The sequence below is a fragment of the Sturnira hondurensis genome, unplaced genomic scaffold, assembly GCF_014824575.4.
Source record: "Sturnira hondurensis isolate 20B ecotype Veracruz unplaced genomic scaffold, ASM1482457v3 Scaffold0001221, whole genome shotgun sequence".
Classification (NCBI taxonomy): Eukaryota; Metazoa; Chordata; class Mammalia; order Chiroptera; family Phyllostomidae; genus Sturnira; species Sturnira hondurensis.
Window position 1 is genome coordinate 4,923,326 of NW_028073852.1, and position 17,310 is coordinate 4,940,635.

A 17,310-nucleotide genomic window follows, 5' to 3' on the forward strand; every position below is an offset into this window, starting at 1 on the left:
CGCCTCTCAAGACGTCCTCACCCCCTTGGACCCTTCCAGCGTCTCTGTGCTTATTTGGGGTCACAGGCAGGAATGTTCTTTAATAGGAGACTGCAGATGCAGAGCCGGCACGGTTTAAATAATTTCCCTCCTAAGGTATTTAATTTAATTTAATTTTATTTTATTTTAATTGTTCAAGTTCGGTTTTCTGCCTTTTACCCCCATCCCAGCCCACCCCCCCCAGCCCTCCCCGCCTTGTTATTGTCCATGTGTCTCTTAGGCTTGTTCCTGCAAACCCTTCCCTTTTCCCCTACAATTCCCTCCCCTCTGGTCACTGTCAGTCTGCTCTCAATTTCAGTGTCTTCAGGTTTTTTGCTTGTTTGTTTTCTTGATCAGGTTCCTGTTACCTACCACCTCCTAGGGTATTTTAAACATGATTGAGGTCTCTTATATGAAAAATAAATCTATGTAAGAGTCCAGGGGACCTGAGGACGCTGCCTGCTGCTGGTCTTGGAGCCATGGGCAAGTTCTCCTTGGCCACCATGTCCCCATCTCGGTGCCCTGGTGACCTCCTGGCTCTCTTTCGGTCCCCCGCCCCCTGGCAAGCCCAGATGCCCCACGTGAGCCACATCTCTTCCTTGACTCCCACGGGACGGAGCTTCCATCTCGCACACGGCTGAGATGAGGCGGAGAGACAGAGAGAAGATGGGACAACAGCCAGCAGGATGGCAGGGTGTCCCACAGGTCCCCAGCGCGAGAGGGACAGCCTGCAGGAGCCCAGCTGCCTGTTGATCACCGTGGAGGGGAGCAGGCCAGGGCCGGACCTGGGCTCCCTGCGGCCCACCGAGACTCCAGGCGTGGAGCCGGAGTCAGGCTTGGGTCTTCTTGATCACGCTGTACATCGGTTCCAGCTGTGGAGGCCTCTGGGCAGGAGCCCTGTTGTCCTCAGAACCCTGATTCTGGGAGTTGAACACCACCGTGGTGTACTGGGGGTCTTCCTGGGGGTCTTGCTGGGGGAGAGACCGAGACTCAGGGAGAGGTGGGGGCATCGTGGACCCCAGCGCAGGAGGGGAGCGGGACACCGGAGGGGGCCACAGGGAGGCTCCACTGGGGGCTCCAGCCTCCCCCACAGTCCCGCCCTCTTCCTCCTGAAAGGCTGGGCTCTGGGATCCTGTCCGCCCACCTGCTCCCCACCCTGCCCGGTCCAGCACACGGCCCCAGGCATCAGAGCTGGGGGTCCTGAGGTCCACTCTGAGATCATTAGTCTCCGAGTTAGAGAGACCAGGGTGTTATAGTCCCAGGGCCACACGTCCGATGCTGAACTCTCTCCCCCAGCATCTCCCCAGCTTGTCCTCAGCCTCTGCTCGACCCCTTTCACTAGGGGCGGGGGCCCTTTGCTGGGGGATCCTGGGGGACTCCCTTCACTGCTTCACTTCACCGCGGCTCCGCCTGGGGGTTGGCCTGCGGTGGGTCATCCACGAAAACCCAAACGGCAGGCTTGGTGCCAGGGAGGTGATGGGACCACAACAGTGAGAAGCCACGCACGGGCTCTAATAGTGGGCCCTTGGTACACAGTAGGTGCTTAATAAAAGCAGTACTTTGTTAGCTGTTAGGGCCATCATCACTGGGCATCCGAATAGCCCCTCCATGTCATAGCCCCCACCCCCACGCCCAGCCACAATGGCACCAGGATCCGGCTAAATCTACACCTGCCCCGTTTCCTGTGTGGCTCTGTCCTACAAAGACACGGGATCACCGTGCCACCCCCACGGTGACGCCTCTGGCCTACCCCGGGGTCCCCACGCCGGAGCCGGGCCCTCACACTCACCACGGTGCTGTATTCCACCTCCACCTGCTCCTGCCGCTCGGGCGCCTCCGGAAGGGACCAGGTCTGCAGCTCCAAATTGGCATAGCAGGGCTCACTCTCCTGGGCGGCCTGGGGTGGGCAGGAGGGGCGAGGCTTGGCGACCACCCATGGAGCCCCTCCACGGTCCGTCCCACACAGGCCTCTGGCTTCCCTGCAGACGTCTCCCCTCCCGTCTATGCTCTGGGGGCCCCAGGGCCAGCTTCCTGCCCTTCGTCCCCCATCCCCTGTGGTCCTCCCCGGGCAATGGGTGAACGCCGCCCAAGCCTCCCCTCATTCCGCTTTCCTGGGAGGTGGCGGGTGGGGGCAGACTGACCAGAGCTCAAGACAAGCCCCAGTGACCCCATCTCCAGGGCGTGGTTCTCCCTGTTTGTGTGTGCACCCCATTCCTCCCCTGATGACCCACCCAGACCTCCACTGGCCGGTGGGGCAGCCCACCCCCAGTGCCTCCGTGTCCCGCCGCCAACACTCCCCCTTGTGGCCTTTCTTACCTTGGTGGGGTTCTGGGGTGGCTCTGGGTTCTTACCAGCTAAAGAGACAAGGAGAGAGTGAGGTTTGTCCCAGAGCAAGGCAGGGACAGTGGTCCCTGTGACCCATCTGGGGAAAGGTCTTTCCCCGGAGACTTCTGAAATGCAGGGCGGCTGGCACTTGAGGGTTTGTTGAGAGGGTCCAGGAGGGGATGATGAAGTGAACGAAGGAGTGAACGAGTGAGCGAGTGAATAACCAAACAAGCAGGAAGGCCTGGGGAGAGTGGCAGACAAAGCTAGTCTGGCCCCTGGAGATCGCCCCCAGGAAAGACAGGCTGCCCGTCTGAGAGGCCCTGTGGGCAAGGGGAGAGAGTTCTAGAGACCTCTTAGCCAACAACATGCATATGCTTATCACCACTGAGCTGTACACTTGAAACTGGTGAGGATGGCGTGTGCTTTTAACCACAACAAAAAAATGCAGATCTGTAGGCCTTGCTCCAGACACACTGACTCAGAGGCGCTGGGGGTGCGGTTCAGCAGCCAGGCTTGAAAAAACCCCTAAAATTAATGAAGGGAACTGTCCTTGAAAAGACTTAGGCCTGCGTCAAACCACAGGTCACCATGGTCTTCCGTGCTGCCCCTGGCCTGGGGGTGGCCTGTCCCTCAGGCACAGGAGGCCCAGTGGCTCAGCAGGGTCACAGCTCAGGGACACGGCCTGTCACTGCTGCACCTGCCGTTGCTCAGCAGGATCCCCGCCTCTGCGCACAGCTCTGCACACCCTGGCCCTTCCAGCCCAGGCCCTTCCAGCCCGGGCCCCGGGCCCCGGGTGCTGGGGGAAGCAGGTGATGTGCATGGCCGGAGTGCCCTTGGGGTAGGTGCACGGCACCCCTGAATCTGCAGTGGGTGCCGCAGGTAGAGGCACTACCCACCCTGCAGGGATCCCCCCAAGTCCGTGGCGGGATACCCACAGTCAGGGACACGAGATCGCATACAACAGATGTGCTTGCCGAGCCTGCTCAGTCGAAGTGACAGAACTCACACCCAGGCGCCTGAGGCGTGAACACGCTCTATTCCAAGTGCTGCATGCAGATCCGCACCACCCCCACTCGCTCCGTGGGGCCAGGCATGTTCGGGGAAGGATGGAAAGAGCAGGTGGCGAAGAGATGGGAGCACGTCACCGGAGAGGGAAGGCGGCATTGAGGAAGATCAGCAGTAGCCAGCTGCACAGTGGAACCCAGTCGGCCCTGGAACCGACAGTGACCCCCAGCACCCAGCACGGGGCCTGACGCACAGTAGGTGCTCAGGACAGCTGTGCTGTGGGAGTGAGTGAGTGAGTGAATTAATGAATGAAAAGAGCAGGCTGAAGGGGGAGCTGGAGGGGCTGAAGGAGAGGAGCAGGGACCGTGGGAAGTCAGCCCGGGCGTGGCGAGGAGACAGGAGTTGAGACGGGCAAATCCAGGGGCGCGGGGAAAGTCTGGGTATTTGAACAGAAAGCCCGACTTTTGTCACAGGGAAAAAAATAATACATTAAGTGTTAAAAAAAACAGGTTTAAAAAAGGAATAATGGTGTGAAGCAACATTTTAAGAAATATGTGCATAAACAGGCATCCAAAACAAGACTGGAAGGACAGACCTCCAATGTGGTTGGTTTTCTCTGGGAGGTGGGAATTTTAGTTTTTATTTATAATAATTAGTTTATTTCCTCCATTGTGCCTTCGCTTACTTTTGAGTTTCCTACAACAATCACATCCCCCCCTTTTTGTAAAAGGGGAACTTTTCTAGGTGAAAGGGCACTGCAGGGATCGCTGGGACCCGCAGATTTGGGGCGAACCAGGCCGGGAAAATCCCCACGTGGTAGGCAGTGTCCACGTGCAGGCGGAAGTTTACCAGGAGGCACAGGAAAGTGAGCGGGAGCGGCGGATGGGGAAGAGGAACTGGCTGGCACCCATTCTGCGTCCACAGGCCTGAGCCGTGGTGGGGGCAGGGAGGCTGGGGGCCCTTGGCGGGGTGGAGGGGCTGAAGGACCGGAGCCGGTAGTCCCCCACCCCACGCCAGCACGGCCACTGACGTCCCAGCTCCCAGTTAGCGCTGCAGCTGTGTGTGGAGGGAGACCACCCGCCCCGCTCACGGCAGCCCTTAAGAGGCTGAACACAAAGATTCCCTGGAGAACCCTCTGCTCTTGAAATCAAGAACACTCAGGTGGGGGAGGAAACGCCAGGCTCGCACTCTGTCTCAGGCAGAAGTCTGCGCACCACGCGTGGCTGTGGGCCTCCAGCCAGCAAGGGGAAGGCCACGTCATCCCTCCGTACTCAATTCTCTTGTGCAATGTTGACTGAGCACCCACACACTGAGTGCCAGGCGGGTGCTGGCTGCACCCACATGTAGTCTCTTTGCATCTGAGCTCAGAGGAGAGCAACTGGGCCACAGGAGGCCTGGAGCTTCCTGGCTGCCCACTGCGGCTGGCAATATTAAGTAACATTGACACATTAATTCAACAGATACTGACTGTGTGCCTTCTTGAGTCGTGGCCCCGATCTTAAGGGCTTGCACGGGCTGGAGGCAGGTGGTGCCCATTTGGTGTAAAAAGGGCGCGACAGAGCAGATACGAAGGTGTGCCCAGGAGGGCCCCCAGGCTGCTCTAGGGGGGCCAGGAAAAGGCCCTGGAGGACAGGAAGTCTAAGGGCAGCCCTCAGGGCCCACGAGGAGTGAGGCAGGGCTGGAGGGCGGTGCCCAGAGCTGCACGGAAGGCGAGACCAGGGCCTGAGCCTTGGCAACTGACAGGAAGTTGGGAACATCTACCTTTCAGGGTGCAAGGACAGGCGGGAGGGGTGGGCAGGGCCTGATGGTGGAGGGTTCAGACTGTCCTGTAGGGGCCCAGACACCTGAGGATGTGGGAGGTCACAGAAAGGTCTTAAACAGAAGAGGAGCAGGCCTTCACAGGGCAACCCATCCCCCCACAAAGCCCCACCATGGGAACAGCCCCACCGGGACCTGCCTCCCACGGCCAGTTTGTGCCATACAGGGTCGCCTGCTCTGGGTCCGCTCACTAGGGTCACCCAGGATATGCAGCCTGAGGACACGTGTTCCGTGCCCACCCCGGGTGGGGGGCAGAGGGACAGGGTGCTAACTCACCTTGGATCCGCCTCCGAACCATCTTCCAGGCCAGCAGCGAGGCCCCCACCAGGAGAAACACCAGGAGCACCAGCAGGGAGAGCAGCACGAGGAGCCTGCAGGGGCACAAGGAAGGCGCGGGGTGGGGCGGGGCCCTGCCTCCCCCCCTTGGTTTCCACAGATGCACGAGGTCACGTAAAAAACGGACAGTGGAACCTCTTTCTGCACCTCCTCTCACCTACCCAGGTCCCTGAACCGCACACCCGGTGTGCACTGCAGAACCTTCTGGAGGCTCTCTACTCAGATACAAGAAAATGGGCACGCGTGTTACTTTCCTCTTTTTTTCACACAAAGGAGGGCAGTATAAACTCTAGTTTTTTACTTAACAGTGCATCGTGCACCCTGACTGCTGTGGCTCAGTGGGTTGGGCATCGTTTCACCAAGTGAAGGGTCACTGGGCTCACCCCCCAGTCGGGGCACACGCCTAGGGTGCAGGCCAGTTCCTAGCAGGGGACGCACGAGAGGCAACCATACATTGATATTTCTCTCCCTCTCTCCTTCCCTTACCCTCTAAAGATAAATAAATAAAATCTAAAAAAAACCACAAACCAAAAAAACCAGAAGATGCTCCATCTTGGAGTTCCTTCCAAGTCAGTTCAAAGTCCTCCCCACCCCGCCTCCCCTCCCCGCCCACTCTGTCTTACAGCCACACAGAATTCCGTTGCCTGGACAGACGGGCCATCATTTATTTATTTAACTTGTCCCTCCTACTGGGCACTTCTCTGTCCTTTGCCATCACAAACACTGCTGCGAAAAATCGCCTGTAGCTCCCCCACAACACACGTGGACAGGTCACGGCAGACTCGCTGACATGAATTAGGGTTCAGGGCCCTCACTGACTTGCCCCCCCTTCTTTCACCCCTACTTGGCCTTCATAATGTCCTAGCCTTAAAGTGGCACCCTCCTCTCCCCAAATCGTCAAGCCCCTCAACAGCTACCTCTGCCCCCACCTGCATACCTGCAGAGCCCACTTCTGGAAGCGGTGTGTTTGGGGCCCGAATTTCAGCCCACCTGATGTGAAGACTGTCTCGGGGGTCAGGGGGAAGCTTGGGGAGGAATCTGTCTCGAGGAATGCGACTGGCCTCTGCCCCTGGCTCTGGGGAGGCAGGCCCCAAACCCCCAGGTGTCTCTTGTGATGCGCAAACCCCTTGCATCTGCCTCGAGAGACAGATGAGATGACTCAGGATGGGGCTGGTCACCAGAAAGAACAGCCGGGGGATTAGAGATTTGGGGCTCGGAGACAGCCTGACCTGCGGCTGGTGGAGGGGGCTGGGAACTGAGTTCACGCGTGTGGTTCGTGGTTCGGCCCATCAATCTACGTAATAAATCCCAAATAAAACTGTGGACATCAGAGCTTGAAGGAGCTTCCCGGTTGTCAGACACCTCAATGTTCCAGGAGGGGGAGGCCCCCAACTCCACTGGGGGGAGGGTGGAAGCTCTGCAGCCAGAACCTTCCGTATCTCTTCCTTTGTCTGGTCCCAGCCTTTATTTTTAAAACTGCTTTGATAACTTCTAACCAGTTATCAAAGCCAAGGGGGTTGGGGGCCCCTAATTTGTAGCCAGTTGGTCAGAAGTGCGACGGCCTGGGGATCCCCGAAGTGCTCTGACGTAGGAAGCAGGCAGTCACATGGGACCGGGCCCCTAACCTGCAGGGCCCGTGCTCACTCCAGGGGTCAGTGCCGGGCCTGAGTCACCGGTCACCAGGTGGTGGACCCAGAGGTGGCTTAGGACAGGGCGCATTTTCCTGGTTGGATCCTCCTGGGGTTTGTAACCCCAGAGAAGGTCAGGAAGTGCTCGTTTAGAAGGAAGAGCCTAGGACTTTGGGATCCCACGACCCTGCGTTAGAAGCCCAGCCCACCTCTGGTAGCTGTGTGACCCGGCAAATCGCTTCGCCTCCCCGAGCCTTAGTTTACTCATCTGTAAGGTAAGAGCAGTAAGGCGGAGGGTGACAGTGAGGAGCATATGGGGTCACTCATGGGGGTAGTTAGCCCCTGTCTGGCAGCATGATACCCTGAGAAGCCTCTCTCAGACCCCAGGGCAAGTCCAGCTCGGCCTCAACTGCCCGAGCTGAGAGACATTGCAGCTTCCGGCCTGGGCCTGGCCAAGGGCAGCCAGCAGCTCTAGCCGACAGGGAAGCTCCTCTTGGGGAGCAGGCCCACCTCCAGGACACGGGGACCTTACCCATGGCTCAGCGGAGAATCATCCAGGCCATTTGGTCTGTGGGTGGCCTTCACTGTGGTTTTCACAGTGGACGCAGTTGTAATTTGGGCTGTGGTTGCTGCCGTGGTTGTAGGGGTGGTCGAGGTCCTGGCTGCAGCAGGGGACCGAGGTGCTGGTGGAGGTGCAGGTGCGGATACACAAATCAGACCCAGGGGTCTCTCTTCTGACTCTCCCGCCCTGGCCAACACCTTTATGGTCTGACTTCACACAAAATGCTCACTGAGGATGGCCAGAGTCTCCAGGGCTGCCCTGGGCCAAGTGTGCATTTCCCAATAGGACGCAGCTACTGCCCCCGAGAGTCCCAATTCCACCCTGCCCAGGAGGGTCACGGCCTCCAGAGAGGCCCTACGTCACCTCTGAACCTGTCTTGTCCCCCCCCAGCCACCGCCACGTGCTCCCTGCAAGAGGTGCCTGCTTAGGGGCAGATCTGACATGTCACTTGTTGGAGATCCCCCTGCGTTCCGCCCCTTCAGCCTCAGCTTCCCCCCCATGCAGCCCTGGGTTTCCACTGGGCTGACCCAGGGCTGTGTCTCCTCTCTCTCTCTCTCTCTCTCTCTCTCTCTCTCTCCCCCCTTGGCACATGCTCAGCTCTCTCAGCCTCCTCTTCACCAGATAAGCACCTTCCCATCCTTCCAGACTGAGCACAGGTGCCAGCAGCTTTTCCAGGAAGCCCTCCAATGTTCCTTTCTCACTGTCTCTTCCTCTCCCTCTCCCTCTCCACACACACATACACACACTCTCTCACACTCACACTCACAGTTTGCTCTGCTCTGATCCCTGACTCGGCTGTTCCCACCTGAGACTCTTCAGGCAGCCTGGCACTGGGACAAGGGCGGGGGCGGGCGGCTCACCTGGGGACACAGTCACCTCAACCTCGAAGTTGGGGTCTAGAATTCTTTGGTTAAATGATACATCGATCCCACACCAGTATTTGCCTGCATCATGCCTTGTGAGTCTCTCGAAGGTCACAGTGAAGGTGAGGTTTGCTGGATGGTCCCTGATGGACACACGGCCATTGCTCACTTCTCTCTCTGACTCCGAGGTCTCCACAATCTTGTTCTTCACCACGCGCGGACATGGGTTTTCACACCAGTATTTCTTATTTCCTCTGAACTCCTCCTCGTACCGACACTGCACACTCAGGGATTCCCCCACGGTGCCCCTCACGGTGTGGGGGCCGCTCAGGGACAAACAGCCTGGAAGACACAGCCCAGTCCCCACTTCTCACCAGATGAGCCTGGGTCCGGGGCACCCTGGGAGTCACCCCATAGGTCTCCCCATGTCACATCAGCCAGATCACATCGTGAGTGTCCTCCCCTTCCTCTCTGTCTCTCCAGTATTTTCATCTAGACCCCAACCTCCTTTCTTGCTGCCCTGTCCACTCCTCACTGACCAGGGGCCTCCCACTTCCAAGTGTGTCGGGACATAAGGACTGGCCCCCACACCCTGCTCTCCCCTCAAGTAACATTTCAGTGTGAGCCCTTCTCCCCCCCTGCCCCCCACAGCTCTGTGTCCCCGGTGCTGTGACCAGAGTCCTGCCAGTCCCTCTCCAGGGGGCCCATCAGGGCCTCCCCGCCTGGCCTGGGTGAGCAGGTGCCCTGCAGAGAAGACAGTGCCAGCCCTGTCACAGGCGTGACATTTACCATGATGTGCACTAATGACGGCGAAGGTGAGTGAAGGGGGCATCAGAGTTTACATCTCAGCTCTGCCACAAATCAGCTGTGTGTCCTGGGGCAAGTTACTTAACCTCTCTGAGCTTCTGGTGCCTCATCGGCAAAGTGGTGATAATTGGTGGGCCTCACATTGCATTTGGGACTCTGAGTGAGATAACAGGTGTAAAATGCCTGGTAGATAATATTGGGTTGAAATGTATGAAACTGCTGATACCCAGCTGTTTTCGACCAAGAAACCAGGAATGTCATACGATCCAATCTAATGAAACAGTTAACCCTCTGTCTAGCCAAATGAAGAAATGAGCAGAGAAAATAACCACAGGTACAGAGAGAATGAAGAGAACCAAGACGGCACTTGGCAGATTCTGTGCAGGTAAGTGCGTGAGTCTGGGGGAGTGTGTGATCTCCTAGGAAAACACAGACCACTAAGATCAACACAGACCCAGTGCTCAGTAAAAACGCGTCTGCTTCCTTCATCAATGCGGACCACGTTCCTGGTCCCTGTGTTGTGACTCTGCTCCCCACCCTCCTCGGTTGTCCTCTCCTCGCCACCTTTCTCTGCCAGGCCCTGGCTCCCCTGTCCAATGTGGGTCGCCCCATCACCCACCCACAACACCCAATCCTGTCTGTCTGTCTGTCTGTCTGGCTCTAGTGTCTGGCTTTCCTCTGTGCTTGTTCTTTTCTTTTCAAATCCTCACCCCAGGATATGTGTTCAGTGCTGGGAGAGAGAGAGAAATATTGGTCGGTTCCCTCCCACACGCAACCTGACTAGGAATGGAACGCACAGCCTAGGTGTGTGCCCTGACCGGGAATCAAACCCGCAACGGTTTCGGTGTGGGGTAACAACGCTCCAACCAGCTGAGCCACCCAGCCAAGGCTCCCTTTCTGCTTGTGCTTCTGTGTCCTTTCTCTCTCCCTCCCTGTCTCCTGCTCTCCCTCCCCCCTTTTCTCTCCCCCCAGCCCACCACCCCCGCCATTTGCTTTTCTCCACTTTACATCTGAAATTTGGGGGGGAAAATGCCACCACTTTCTCCCCAAAGCTTCTGCCCCTATGAAGGTGTCATGATAACTTAGAGATAGGAAAGTGTCAGGAAACCTATGGTCTGTCCCCCACCCCCACACACCTGGAGCCATCACGCCCACAGCCCTCCTGGCTTGGTCTCCTCGTTTGACTCTGTCCAACAGTTACCACTGACCCCTCCCGGCTCACCAGCCACACAGGAGCCTGGATAGCACCCTGGGGCCAGGGTCCCTGCCTTTTCCAAAACTCTTTCAAGGAGAGGTCCCTCTGTTGTCCCATTTTTCGCTTTAGGGTCACCGAGTCCCTCTTCACCAAACCCCAAAGAAAGGAGCAAATCCTCCAAATCAGGCAGTCAGGAGAGGGGCACACTCGAACCCCCAACCCACGAGGAAGGGAAGAGTAGAGCCAAAGCAGAAATCAGTGAGTCACGAAACGGAAACACGGTGCAATTAGTGCGCACATTGAAAAACGGATTCTTCTGTTGGGAGAGACAGGTAATAAAATAGANCACCTGGAGCCATCACGCCCACAGCCCTCCTGGCTTGGTCTCCTCGTTTGACTCTGTCCAACAGTTACCACTGACCCCTCCCGGCTCACCAGCCACACAGGAGCCTGGATAGCACCCTGGGGCCAGGGTCCCTGCCTTTTCCAAAACTCTTTCAAGGAAAGGTCCCTCTGTTGTCCCATTTTTCACTTTAGGGTCACCGAGTCCCTCTTCACCAAACCCCAAAGAAAGGAGCAAATCCTCCAAATCAGGCAGTCAGGAGAGGGGCATACTCGAACCCCCAACCCACGAGGAAGGGAAGAGTAGAGCCAAAGCAGAAATCAGTGAGTCACGAAACGGAAACACGGTGCAATTAGTGCGCACGTTGAAAAACGGATTCTTCTGTTGGGAGAGACAGGTAATAAAATAGACAAGCTAGTGGGTGGTCTGAGGAAGGAGAAAAGGAGAACACACACACTCTCAAATATACACACACACTCTCAAATATACACACACACTCTCAAACACACACACACACTCTCAAATATACACACACACTCTCAAATATACACACACACTCTCAAACACACACACACTCTCAAACATACACACACACTCTCAAATATACACACACACTCTCAAACACACACTCTCAAATATACACACACACTCTCAAACACACACACACACTCTCAAATATACACACACACTCTCAAACACACACACACACACTCTCAAACACACACACACTCTCAAATATACACACACACACTCTCAAATATACACACACACTCTCAAATATACACACACACTCTCAAACACACACACATACACAGCCAGAAAGAAATCAATCAGGGTGATTCTCGAGTCTCTACAAATAAATCTGTAAACTTGCATGAAACTGGTGATTTTCTAGGAAAATATGAATGACCAGTATTGGCCCCGAACACGTTTTTAATGCAGACTGGTAGCAGAGAGTGTTATCGCCACAGGGCCCTTCCCGACACTGACCGTGTGAGTTCATGTNTCAAACACACACACACTCTCAAATATACACACACACTCTCAAACACACACACACACACTCTCAAACACACACACACTCTCAAATATACACACACACACACTCTCAAATATACACACACACTCTCAAATATACACACACACTCTCAAACACACACACACACACAGCCAGAAAGAAATCAATCAGGGTGATTCTCGAGTCTCTACAAATAAATCTGTAAACTTGCATGAAACTGGTGATTTTCTAGGAAAATATGAATGACCAGTATTGGCCCCGAACACGTTTTTAATGCAGACTGGTAGCAGAGAGTGTTATCGCCACAGGGCCCTTCCCGACACTGACCGTGTGAGTTCATGTGCTGGTCACCGCACTGTGTGTCCACACCTCAGAGCCCTGCATGCAGCGTAAATATTCGGGGGTTTTGTTTGCTTTTGTTAAATATGCCTCAATAAAGCAGGGTTTGGGGGGAGAAAAATTTTTCCCCTTCCAAAAAAAGAAAGAGCAAAACCCAGACAGTTTCCCGAGTTAGTTCTCTCAACCTTTCAAGCGACAAACTTCCAACTGCCGGTCAGCGTTTGCAGAGAAGATACAAGCAAGAAAGCCTCCCCAAATTCTTTTCGTGAAGCCAGCATGACACATGGAGACTGATGTCTGGTCAGCTCTCTTACACAACGCCCCACCTTAGTGGTTTAAAGGAGAAAAGTATCGTCCACTCCACGGTCAATGCAAAGGCACCCGATGCCAATCAGCAAATGTGGTTGCTGATTTTAGAGTGTTTCATACAGAGACACAAGCAGATGCTTTCTTCCGACCTCATGGGAAACACTGGCCCCCTGCCCTGGTCAGGGACAAGGCAGGGATGGCCATGCCACCTTGGTCCTGGGCATCATTTTGGCTGCCCCCGCTCGTGGCCAGTGAGAGAGAGTGAGGAGGGAGGCAGGTGTCAGGAAGGAATCTCGAGCTCCCTGGCCAGGGGATCCCACGAGAACCCCCGGACCCCGGCAGGGTCAGTGGACAAACGGCGGGGAGAGGATGGCTCTCTCCAAGTTAATTCACAGAGTCGTAGCTTCCCGACAGACAGCCAGTTAGCAAATGGAACAGAAGAAAACACACCATTCATTTATGAGCAAAACGACCAGAAAGATTGCAGATCTCCCAGGGAGAAACCCATCCAACTGCAGGGCCTGTCTGAGGAGGAGCAGAAGACTGGGGTTGGGGGAGGCCCTGGTCCTTCTCCCTGGAGAAGCTTCCTCCCCCACTTCCTCCTCACAGCCTCCCCTCTGTCCCCATCTCCCTACTGGCCCTCAGGCTCTGTCCTCTCAAGGGGCCCTGCCTACACCCATCCTTGTTCCCAAGACCACAAGACCACCGTGCTCCCACCCAACCCCCATCCTTCCTTCACACCCGGGAACCAGGAGGGCACCTCCCAACAAAACAGCCTCCCAGGTGTGCTCAGGGCAGCCTCTCAACCTCCGGAGAAGCCCCTCTTCGCATGCCCACCCCTTTGCACCATGTCCCACCCCCACCGTGGCTCCTCTAAGATTGGGTGGATGCCAAAGAAGTCAGACCCTCGCCCCTTCTGCTCCCCTGGGTACGGCCCTTTCATCTGTCTGTCTTGCCTGGGGGACCCAGAGCACCCCATCCTGAGCTCATACAGAGCCCAGACTGAGGCTGCTTCAGGGAACCCCTCCCGCAGGCAGCCCCCTGCCCCCCCCCTTAGACTCCTCCCTTGTCCTGCCCCAGTGGCTCCTCACCTGGCACCCAGAGAAGCAGCAGAGATGCCTGAAGCCACGGAGCCGGGTCCCAGTCCCGCGGGGCCATCTCCTCAGAAAGTCACCTGCGGCTGCAGGCCAGGGCTTTGGTCCCCCTCCAGGGGAGGGCCAAGTCTCCCGGGCTTCCACTTCTGCTTTCCTTTGTGCCGCTGCTTCCTTGTTCGGCTTTGTTTTGGTTTTGTTCCTAGAGCTGGTCAGAAAATGGAGAAAGCCTGGGGGCAGCTGAAACACCCCAGAACCCGCGGCTCCCTTCTCGCACATCCTGCAAAGCCACAGAGTCACATTTCCTTCCAGTCAGGCCCTCATGGTGGGTGGTCGGGGCGGGACCTTGCCCTGTGGCGGGGAAGCCCTGGGCAACGCTCAGGAAGACCACCCTGGGGAGCTGTCTTTCCACGACGCCCCAGTTCAAAGCCTGGACCCCCGATCGGTGCAAGGACCTCAGGGTCTCTAGATGCTCTCTAGTCTTGGAATGGTGTCCTCATCTTCACCTGAAGCCCCTCGGGCTGTGACCTTTCTCCCTGTGCAACCCCCACTGGACCCAGCTCAGGGCAGGACACATGTCAGGGACAAGGGTACCTTTCCCTGGGGGTGCTCAAGGGAACCAAAGAAACTTGCTGGTTCTCCTTCTGGAAGGTTCCACGGACACTTTGGTAGGAATGAAGAGGATGTTTATAGCAATGCAGTCATAGACTAAGTAACACTAGTAAAGACCTTGACCTTGCACTGGACAGGGAAGGGCAAAAGAGATGTCACACTTGTCAGTCTACATGACAGATACTTGCTGAGTTTCCCGGACAATGTTTATTTTGCAGTCCAACCACTGAAAATCATGGTGACGGTGGGGAGCGTCAGGGTGAAGAGGGGGGTGCATTGGACTGAGAAGTGGGAGACTGGGTTCTCCTGCAGCTCCTCTGTGTACCTCCGGTGCGACCTTGAATGACACTGTGGCTCCTGGCGAATGCCGATAATAATAGCTCGTGTAATAATAATTACACCCGTGGGTGCCCCCTCTCCCCAGAATGCATCTCTGATGAAAAGCAACAGGGAACTGGGATTCAGTCCCGAGAAGCAGGCTTCACACACACAATAGGACCCGCCACTCCGTGGGAGCCCAGGCACACACTGGAACCACAGCGGAGGGAGAAGAGCCAGGGCATTGAACCCGCCACCCACACCTACCGTGCTCACAGCAGCCTGTCTGTGTGGTGCCAGAAAATTAAGGAAGGGGAAGAGGGTGGGGCTGAGGGAGGTAGAAGATGGTAAAGCCAGCATGGGGTGGGGGTGGGGGTAAATGTTGGTGGAAGGAGACTTGACTTGGGGTAGTGAACACACAATACAGAATACAGATGACTTATCATAGAACTGTACACCCGAAATGTATACCATTTTATTAACCAATGTCACCTGAATAAACCCCAATAAATTCAATGTAAAAAATTAAGGAAATGGTGGTTTTCCCGCTGCTCCCTACTACCATCGTCAGACATGCGAAGGCTCCCCTCCCCCACCCCCAGGTGTAGGCCCCAGTCCCCTGTCTCAGGCGGGCCCTGCACCCACAAGGCCTCTCTCCAGTGTGGACCCGGGCCCAGTGGGTGGGGCCTTGCTGGTGCCAGGTGGGGGCTCTCTGGGCACACCTGCAGCAACCTGGAGCCCTACAAAGTGTAGGGGCCCCAGAAAAGACTTGGGGAGGATTGAGTGGTGGGACTCTCAGCAGCACTTCCCTCCGCAGGGCAGCACGAGTCAGAGCTGCCCTCTCGCCAGGCCGTCGGTGGCTCCCCGAGTGCTCTGCCTCTTCCTCCCCCCGAGCAAGGGGCCCAGGGGCAACCTAAAGGCCCGGAGCTGCCCCATGGCCAGCAGGGCAGCGGGAGTGGCCCCAAGACGAGGCTGCGTGGGACGAGCTGATGGTTGGGTGACCTGTCGTCACTCCTGCCAGCCAGGTGCCTAGGTTGTGGTGGAATGGACATCCTCAGAGGTCAATACTGGCTGTCAGTCGGGTGACTGGATGAGAAGCAGTGGGGGAGGGGCAGCAGGCATGGGGACAAAGTGCCAGGAGCCTCTGGTTTCCCTTCCCCTGCAGTCTGGGTGAGACCAGCACCTGTGGCCTGGCCCTGCCCTCAGCTGGCCTGCCTTCCTGCCTGCCTCGTGACTCTGGGGACTGCCCACACCTCACCCTCCTGCTCACTTCTGGGAAAGCTACCCCACGGGGCTGGACCTTCAAAGAAACTTGAAAAACCCCTTTTCCAGTGCTCCCCACAGGCCATGACCGCTGCTCTCGTCAGCCTGTAGCACACTGCCCTGCTGGGCCCTATGCTCAAGATTGGGCAAACAGAGGAAGAGGAAGCTGCGGCCGAGGGGTGGCAGTCCCAGCCAGAGGCCTGGGAGCTCCACCATCCATGGGGCCACCACCCCCTGCAGGCCCTGTCCCACCCCTGGGCGGGGGCCCTAGGACTGAGACCGGCCCTGATGGGGGCGGCTCAGGAGAGGCACACCGGCTGTCGTGGACCTGGGTCCTCAGTGTCACAGTCACAGGGACTGGGGCATCCACAGCTGGAGGGTGACTCCTCAGAAGACACCCCAGCCTCCTCCAGGCCCCTCCTCTGAGCCCACCCTGTCCCTTGCAGTGTCTATTTCCGTATTTGATCACCTACATGGGCTGTCACCACCTGTCCCCTTTTCACGGTGACAGTGTAAGACTTCACAAAAGTGGGGACCTGACGGGAACCCCATAGCCCCAGGCTCACGTGCCCACTGTGGTTCCCCTGGAAAGGGAGCCAGAACCAAAACCTCTCTCCCCTCCCCAAACTCCGCCCCAGGGCGAAGAAAGCGACAGAACCGAAGTGGCGAGAGCACGTGCAAGTCCGCTGAGTGGAGCACCAGGGCCCCCACGCTCCACCCCGGTTCTGTCTCCGTGACAACTGGGCTCCAGCAGAGGCCAGGGGTCCGCACACCTGGGTGGAAAGCCACAGGGAGCCATCCACCTCTCCCAGGTCCCCAGGTGTCTGCCAGGTGATATCACAGGGAACACCCAGGGAACCCTCTAGGGAGCGGGACCAGGGCTGGAGGTAGGTGAGGGGAGCTGCTGGGGAGGGCCCCTGACCGTGACCGTGGGGCGGAGTGGGCCTGTCCAGCCCTGTGTCCTGGCCCTGAGTGGCATTCTAGCCCCTTGGGCATCTCTATCCAGTACGTCCCCCTTTCGGTGAAGTGGGGACCCTGCTCCACGCCCACGCCCACGTCACAGGAGGCTCAGCATGAATGAGGACAGGGACAGGGAGTCATCTATGTCACTCAAGTGGTGATCACCGACCTGCCACCACAGACACGTGTCCGCCTCGACTCCTCACGATTCAGAGAGATGAGACAACTTATCCGCAACTCCTATTTAGTGCGTGCGTCCTGTCACCTCCCGAACATCTGTCCCTGTACCGTGACTCTGCTGGGGTGGCTGCACAGGGAGGGGCCGGGGCCCTGAGAGGCGGCAGAGGGGGTCCCAGCTGCTGACCGCCAGTGTGTGGAGGAAGACGGTATTGGGCCACTGGGGACATGAGAACCCAAACTGACGGGCTTCCCAGGGCATCCCCGCTTCCCCTGCTTTTCCTCTGCACCCTCCTCCTTCCTCGCCCAGGGGACACCCCAGG

The 17,310-nt window shown here is 57.1% G+C and overlaps 1 protein-coding gene across 4 annotated transcripts; it reads right to left on the bottom strand.

Annotated features, from left to right (window-relative positions):
• Positions 1-300: 300 nt before the first annotated feature.
• On the bottom strand, positions 301-17,078 carry LOC119001035 (CMRF35-like molecule 8). Of its 4 annotated transcripts, none has more exons than XM_037066210.1 (8): positions 16,980-17,078; positions 13,658-13,865; positions 8,553-8,897; positions 7,663-7,825; positions 5,443-5,537; positions 2,335-2,372; positions 1,808-1,915; positions 301-989 (listed from the first exon to the last, which is right to left on the bottom strand). In XM_037066210.1, the coding sequence occupies exons 2-8, from the start codon at positions 13,722-13,724 to the stop codon at positions 849-851; spliced, it is 957 nt and encodes a 318-aa protein (XP_036922105.1). In that variant the 5' UTR covers positions 13,725-13,865; positions 16,980-17,078; the 3' UTR covers positions 301-848. The 4 variants fall into 4 exon arrangements, with proteins under 4 accessions (XP_036922105.1, XP_036922090.1, XP_036922096.1 ...); XM_037066195.1 differs by having other exon boundaries at positions 13,658-14,398; XM_037066201.1 differs by lacking the exon at positions 16,980-17,078 and adding an exon at positions 14,252-14,646.
• Positions 17,079-17,310: the final 232 nt, after the last annotated feature.